Source organism: Echinops telfairi, unplaced genomic scaffold (assembly GCF_000313985.2).
Source record: "Echinops telfairi isolate 266 unplaced genomic scaffold, ASM31398v2 ScPeMD7_70;HRSCAF=299, whole genome shotgun sequence".
Classification (NCBI taxonomy): Eukaryota; Metazoa; Chordata; class Mammalia; order Afrosoricida; family Tenrecidae; genus Echinops; species Echinops telfairi.
The window spans coordinates 19088137-19096166 of NW_022103968.1; the positions used below are offsets into that span (position 1 = coordinate 19088137).

The following is an 8030-nucleotide window of genomic DNA, read 5'->3' on the forward strand; positions in this document are numbered from 1 at the left end:
GGGGGGGACAACAAACGGCAGCGGGCACTTCTCACTTGACCTCACATACGCTGCTTGCATCCTCTTTCCTGAGGACAAGTATTTAAGCAAAGGCCAGGTCAGCCAATCGGAAGCAAAGTTCTAGCAGACTTTACCCAGGGTAACAATAACAACTGGTATTTTTATTAGTAATACCTGCAATGGCTGGGAGTCCAGAGCCCTGGTGGCGCAGTGGTTTAAGTGCTTGGCTGCTAACTGAAATGCTAGCAGCGTGAACCTACGAGCCACTTAGAGGGAGAAAGATGGCAACGATCACAGCCGGAGAACCCATTCGGGCAGCTCTACTCTGAGAAGGGCCATGTAAGTCAGAATCAACTCAACAGCATCGGGCTCTGGCTGGGTTTAACTCTTTAGAGCAGTGGTTCTCCACCTTCCTAAGGCCGCGACCCTTTAATACAGTTCCTCATGTCGTGGTGACCCCCAACCATAAAATTATTTTCGTTGCTACTTCATCACTGTCATTTTGCTACTGTTATGACTCATCATGTAAACGTCTGATATACAAGATGTATTTTCAGTGTTACAAATTGGACATAATGAAAGCACAGTGATTCATCACAAAAACAATACGTAATTCTATATTGTGAAATATTTATTTCTAATGGCAAATAAATGAAATTTTGTCTTGAAGCATGGTGTGGCATGGGTAACAGTCTTCATGCCGGTACTCATATGTGGGCTGACCCACCTGGAAACTGATCGAGGAGCGGTGTCTCAGGTCCTAAGACCATTGGAAATACATGTTTTCTGATGGTCTTGGACGACCCCTGTCAAAGGGTCACTGGACCCCCCCACCCCAAAAGGGGTCACGACCCACAGGTTGAGAACCGCTGCTTTAGATGAACCCATGGGCTACCAATTTCACAACTATCTACCAGGCAGTAACACAACCTTCATTTTACAGATGGGGAATTTGAGGCTCAGAGGGACTCAAACAGGGCTTTGAACTGGTTCATTCAGGTTCAAGCGCCCTGCTGAGAAGTTGCCTTTCTGCCACACATATGCAGCACCTACATTTTAACAGGATCCCCAGATGATCCTTAGGTATACACAAGGAACCAAATGAACCAGTTGGAGGTCCCGGCCTGAATCACTGGCCTGAGTCACAGTCAGTCAACGACAGGAGCCAGGATGCACACCCAGATCTGAGTGCTGAGCATGTCACCTCCAAATGGGGACCCGCAGGAGAAAGCACATGCAGGCACAGGAAGGAAAGCTGCCCTCTCTTCTTCTAGAGAGGGAACTTCTATTTGCATCCATTTCCTTACACACAGCTCCTAAATCGTCATCACATACACAAAGCAGCCTTCCTAGGTGGCAGTGTGGCATTGTCCCTGGGCAGGAGCCCACCGTCCAAGCTCCCGGCTTATTAGCTTTTAGGACCTTGGGTGGTTATCTCGGAACCTTCTGTAAAACGGGACTAAGGCTCTATCAACCTGCCCCTGTACAGAGTAAAAGGGTCGTGAAGTCGGGAAAGTCTGGTGCAGGAGAGAGCTGCCATTACTGTACAACAGGAGCAATAGCTTCTCTCCCTGGCCAAGACACAGGGCACACTGAGCCGATCAATCCCCTCAAGCCTGGGACTGACCGGAGCTGACCTCTACCCCAGGGAGGAAGCTCCTCACTAGGTAGGAACCAGGCACCACTAGCTCATTTATTAGTTCGTTTTCATACAAGTTCATGTAAAGTTCTTTGGAAAGGGGTCAAGAGACCCACGGCCAGTCTCCCTCCATCACGGAGCAGCTGTGGGTCCCCACCAATGGGAGGAAGAGGTGGCCATCTGCTATGATAAAGATGACAGCCTTGGGCACCTGCTGGGGCAGCTGAACAAGTTCCTCCTCAAGGGGACAGAGTGGACGGTGGATCAAGCCCGCATCCTCTCTAGGCTGCCTGGGAACGGCTGACACATCAGGCCTGGGATGCTCGCCAGTTTCTTCTGGGGCTTAGCCACACACACCCCCAAAACCACATTCCTCTCCTTTTCTGAATCTCCCATTTAGACTCAAGAGGAACTAGTCAAAGGCCCTCAGCAACAAACTCCAAAGAGTAAAGAGGCCTTGTTTGGTTTCTCTTAGAGCAGAAGCGCTTAGCGCCTGGGAGTTCCCCAAACTAATCTAGGAGACACACCCGGGCCTCCCCAGCCTCTGCTCGGCCAAAGGTCTTCAAAGCTCTGTACACCCTGCCAATCCTTACTTCTCTTTCACTTTCGGTGAAACGAGGGCGAAAAACACAAGCAAACCAAAATAGAAATCTAACGAGGCTGGGTGCCCGTGGCTTGAAAGCTCTGGGGTCCATACATTTAATCAAGGAAAACGGACAAGGTACGACGTCTGGCACCTGGCTGAGGTTGACCCCCGATGAACAGAAAGGCCATAGGGCTTCCTGGGGCACAGCAGAGCTCAGCTCAAGGGAGGCTGGTTTTTGACTTCGGGTGTCTGCCATATCTGAGTTCTCAACTGCCTTTTCCTCATCATGCCAATAACCCCAACTGACCACTGAGCTTCCACTTCCCCCTTTCCTTAACTAGTGGCCACGCATGCCGTACAATTCTTCGAGGGAGCACGGGGCGGGGGTGGGGTGTGGGGTGGGAGGGGTGGGGATGATGACCCCCCCCCCCAACCCAGCTTACATGCTTATAGAAACACGAAACTCTGCAGTGTTTCCTGAACTCTCGCCCCAGAATTCATGGAATTATAAGCATCAGAAAGCCTCAGGAGTTCAGCTATTCCAACAGGAGGCTGGTCCCCCCTTCCCCTCCTCCTCTGTTTCAGTTAAAAATACCAGTGAGACATGCCTTGGCAGCTCCTGGGCTGGTTTACAGAAACTGCAGAGCATGAGCGATTACAAAAGAGATCCACACAGGAAGCATGAGAAGTCAGCTCTGAACCATCTTCGGGGAAACCTAAACCGGTACTCGGCAGGCAGCGCCTCGGAGCCTCCGAGCCAGCGAACGCACGCCTGAGCAGCATTCACTTCCCCTTTTCTCCAGAAGCTGTCAAGCATCCTGTGGCTCGTTTGCACTTGTCAGCTTGTTCGCTGGAAGGAAGCCTGATTACACTTGGATGGAAACGCAAGTTGGCAAGTGGCAGAGGCTCTCGAAAACGAGAGGATGCTGCCAACAGCCCGGGCCATGGAGAAGGAACACCGCCCCTGCCGAGGGCATTGGAAGAGCTGGGGAGGATGGAGACATACGTACCTGGTCATAGGGCGGCTGGTAGCTGATGTTGAGCACTGCTTTCCCACACTGGCTGAGGAGGGCTCTCTCAGTTTCAATCTTCTCTTGGGAAATGGGTTTCACATCCTCACAGCACTCCGGATATTCTGAGTAGAAGGTCTCATACCCCCCTATACACACACACAAAAGGGGGAGGGCAAGATGTAAGCATTGATTTCTCAGGGCTGCTAGGAAGGACCCTTAATAAAGCAATACCCACTGTACAACGTGAGGGAGCCCTAGTGGTATAGTGCTTAAGCACGTGGCTGCTAACCAAATGGTCGGCAGTTCAAACCCACCAGCCGCTTGGTGGGAGAAATCTGTGGCAGTCTGCTCTCGTATAGATTTACTGACTTGGAATCCCTCTGAGGCAGTTCTGCCTTTCCTATAGAGTGGAGATGAGTCAGAGGACTCGATGGCAGTGGGTTTGGTTTTTTTGGGTTGAGGGTGGGGTAGTCAAAAACATGAAGCTAATATAGATTCTGATTTGAAAAACAAACCAAACCAAACCAAGTCATAGTTTTAAGAGAAGAAATGGCTCTCCAAACACTCTCTCTCTCTTCGCACCTGAAAATCTATCATTTAGGGAGGCAATGATTAACTGTGTGTCCACCAGAAGTAGCTTCAGTTGTCAAGGATTTATCTAACACCGTGCAAACATTAACCAAATCTCTCCAGAAGACAAAAGCTAGTTTCTGTTTATTTAAGATGCAGGCGAGATTATGCAGAATTTCACTCATTTCTGAGAAGAGACAGTGAAACTCCTCCGCTTCTTCCTTTAGCTCTAAGCAGCATGCCAGGCAGACGGACCACTGCCGTTCACAAAGAAACAAGGGCTAACAAGTGTTAATAAAACCTCCGCTGGCCACCACAGCTAAGGTGCTAACAACACTGCTGACCATCCTCTTCAATGGGTCTGGCCAGAGTTATCAATCCAGTTCATTATCTTCAACGCTAAAGGGAGGATTAAGGCTTCAGAACTGAGTTCTCAGCATTCAAAAGGCCACTCACCTCTTTCCCCACTGGGCAGTCACTTCTCCTTTCTTATCCTCCCACCCCTCCGCAGCCTAGGGAACCTGTTGGGCCCCAGAGAGCCCAGGGCTCTCTCTTTCTATTGGAGCGTCACTTGTGTCATATCATCAATTAAACATGCATCATCCTGAGACCCTGTCCTTCCCCCAAAGCCCCTTGTTTCCTTCCGCTTTCTGCTGTTGTGACAACCCCTCAGGCAGGACACTTGAGCTTTTTAAAACTCCTGCAAATAAATGGTTAATGGATTACAGGGCAGTTACCAGCTCCCTCCCAGGAGCTGCTGCCAATTCTGGAATGAGTCATCTCTCCCTCCAGGCTCCCCCTCAGCTCTCTGAACTGCCCCAGCCCCCGCTCAATACACCCAAATCTCCCTGTGGTCACTTCTGTAAGTCACCCTCTGCTCCTTCCTGGACATCCCTCCCACTCCCAGCCTCACCCCGTGACAGGAGGCCAGGCCAGATGAGGAGGGTGGAGGTCTGTGTGGCCTAGCTTCCCCAGCCCCCAATAACCTTGGAGGAAGAGTGCCCCAGACCTTGACTGACACGTGGTTTCCTCCTCCAAAGAGGTGTCCTAGTCAATAAGCCAGGGAGTTGCTTTCTAGAAGGATTGGGGTGGGAGCTGAAACGAAGAGTAGCCTAAGGCCATCCCCAACTTCAGGATGAGGCTTGGGAAGGAGAAGCCTTCAGGTCACACTCATCTCTAGACTTTAAACAGACCACCTGAGGGCTGGCTGTCCAGAACTACCTAGAGGGCAACTGCTGGTCTCTCCCCTCTGGTGAAGGAGAGCGAAGAAGATTGAAGATGCAAAGAAATAAGTGATCCAAAGGGTTGATGAAGCACTGGAGCCCGAGACCATAAGAACTAGATGGTGCCTGGCTACCACTCCCTTGAGGGGGTTCTACAGAGTGGGGCAGTAATGTGGAACAAAGCTCAAGATGATAGTAATACTTAATTATAATAAAAAGACCAAACATACCCCTTGTGCTTTAACCCTCTAAGGCACCCCTGTGGCTCAACTCTTAGCTGCACAACAGGCCTATGAGGTAAACAATGGACACCAGAGAGGTAAGCACTCCATAAGAAAGACCAATCAACAGACCAGCTCAAAAGGCAGCAGAGGCCCAGGGATAAAGCTGGGGGGGGGGGGGCAGCTGCAGAGGCTGCAATCAGTGTCACGAATAAAAATGGGTAGCAATGGTTGAGTGGAAAATTCATTTGCTCTAAAACTTTCACCCACATCACTATAGAGTTAAAAAAAGAAAAAAGTTGGCTGTCAGGGGCACGGGTTGGCTCAAGTATGGGCTGGAGCCTGCCTGCCTGTTGACAAAACATGAAGGCAGACCAGGAGTCTCAGGGTAGCCGGAAGGACAGATAAGCAGGGCCTGCCTTGGCATGCTGGGGCCAGGAGGAGTCCCACAGATCAGCTGCTCTGGCTTTCACCCACTACCATCAGAGGTGTGCAGAGACAACATGCCTTTCCGGCGCCTCACTTAGGTTGCCAGAGCTGTGGTGATCCATCTGGCAGCGTCCACCCTTTCTGCTTTCAATCAATACCGAGTTCCCCGTCGGATGGTGACACTATATATAACTACTCAGTGACAACTCCACTGGGTCACCACTTTTTCATTTTAATCCCCCCACCTACCCACCCCCAGGGAAAGAATGGCTGGATGAGCAAAAAGCTTAACCCCAAGATCTGAGATGCCACCATTTTAAAGCCGGAAACCGCAACCTGGACATCAATTAGGTACAGGAACTAATAAGAAGAAAAGGCAACAATTTAAAATTTTTTATTAGCGTTACCAGGGTCAGAATCAAGTAAGTACTCTCCAAATTGGAAATGCACATAACTTTTGACCCTGAAATTCTCATGACTTTAATGAAAAGATAGGTGGTGCACAGGCAAGGGCATGTGGGTGAGGGTGTCCTCTACCACCGGCTTCAAATACTGAGACTGGAGGCAGCCTGGAGGCCCTTCTCAGGGATTGGTTAGTAAAGCAAAATGGACACAGATGTTCTGATATGGAGGGTCTCCACGATCTAATTCTGTTGCTTTTGGGGGTGATGGCTTTTACCCATGGCTGTTATCTTGACTTCAGCAACAACAACAAACCCAGACCTTTGGGCAGAAACTTTTCTGAAATGCCAGACTACAAACTGCTTGCTTCTGGTGGGTTGACTTCCAACCAGCCAGCAGGGCTCCCTGGGAGAGGGGCTGGGGAGCACATGTAAGACCATGAGGAATTTCCTGGAACACATCTTTCAAGCCTTCCAGGAGCCGGAAGCTTTTCCTGTACTCACTGCTAAGAGCAGGAGACAAAAACCACACCAGGAAGGGAGGGAAAGAAATGGGGGTGGGGGTGGTGACAGCTCCTGGGAAAGGGGCCTGGGAAAGGGGCCATTCCTCCATCCCCTGGGGGCCTAAACTGCTGGGAGAAGATTATCCTCTTCCACCTCGACCACCTACCTAATAGGAAACAGCAGAGGTGCTAATAGAGGGAGCTGGCCATGTGCCTCCGGAATCTCCTGCCCAGGGAGTATGTGAAATTCCCCAAGCTGCAAGGCTTGAAAGGAGGGCCCCAGCTCTGCAAGGCCCAGTTCAGAACCACACCTGCTGTTCCCCAACCCTGTTTCATCCGCACAAGTGTTGCTTGAAGCGCCTTGGGGTCAGTGTCCCCAGATCTAAGCCCTTATCCCTGTACTCTGGCCACTTCCCCCAAACATGAAGTTACTAAGGCTTAAATCCGGGGCGAGGAGGGTGGGGAGGGAGGGGTGTCCGGCAGGGGAGGAAGGGAATACAATCATAGGGCCAAGCCATTGCCATAGGAAGTGACCCAGAAATCAGTATTTTGAGTTTGAAGCAATCACCCACCCACCACCGGAAGCCCAAATTATCTCCCCAGCAGGTGAAATGGGCAAGCCATCACGGCGCGACCTGTTGGCACAGCTTTTGGGGGTCTCAATTCAAAGGCAGATAAACCCCTCCACCATCAGCGGACCCCGGAGAGCCAGCGGGCTCCTCTTAGGCCCTGACTCACCAGCCAGTCGGCCTGCAGGGAGGGGCGGAGGGGCAACCAGCATCGGAGAGAGGCGGGCCTCCCCTCCCCCGCTTCGCCCCAGGACCACCCATCTCGGGAAAGCGATCAGCGCGTGCGAGGGAGGAGGTGAGAGGGGTGGAAAGCAATTGGGACCCGGCGTAGCTTGGGGAAGGGAGGAATGTAAAGACAACGGCAATAAAAAGCCATAAAAAGGAACGACAAGGAAGGGGGAGGGGCGCGCCAGGGCAACAGGGGTCGGGAGAAGACCCCGCGACGACCACAGTAATTGCCCGGGCGGGCAGGAAGGGGACACCTCGGCGCCGCGCTCCTGCGGGGTCTTGACCTGCCGATCCCGAAAGACGGGCTCGGAGCCTGCGCCTGGAAGCCCGGCCGCCGCGCTGGGAAGCTGCAGCACCCCGGTCCCCGCCGTCCTGGCCGGGTGGCTAGGAGGCCCGGCGCTTTCGAGGAACGCGGGGGCGGGGGGGCCGCTCTGGCCGCTGACATTTGCTCTGCCCTCGCCCAGCGCACGGCCAGCCCTGGACTGTAGTCGCGGGCGAGTGGGGACTTTCTCCGCGCCGGGGTCCAGCACGGTGGCCGCGCGGGGAGGCGACCCCAGCGCCCGGGGACCCCGTCTGGAGGGCAAGACGGTGGGCCTGGCGGCCCCAGTCGCGCTCACCTTTGAGAAAGTAGACTCTCGGGCCGGCCGG

At 52.5% G+C, this 8030-nt stretch overlaps 1 protein-coding gene across 1 annotated transcript in view; it reads right to left on the bottom strand.

Moving 5' to 3' along the window:
* The window catches only part of DUSP5 (dual specificity phosphatase 5), a 15186-nt gene that overhangs the window by 6712 nt on the left and 444 nt on the right, over positions 1–8030 (bottom strand). The window contains exons 2-3 of the mRNA XM_045291417.1: positions 8000–8029; positions 3236–3384 (exon numbers count right to left, since the gene is read on the bottom strand). Coding sequence (XP_045147352.1) covers positions 3236–3384; positions 8000–8029 — 179 coding nt within the window. The remainder of the gene's footprint in view (positions 1–3235; positions 3385–7999; position 8030) is intronic.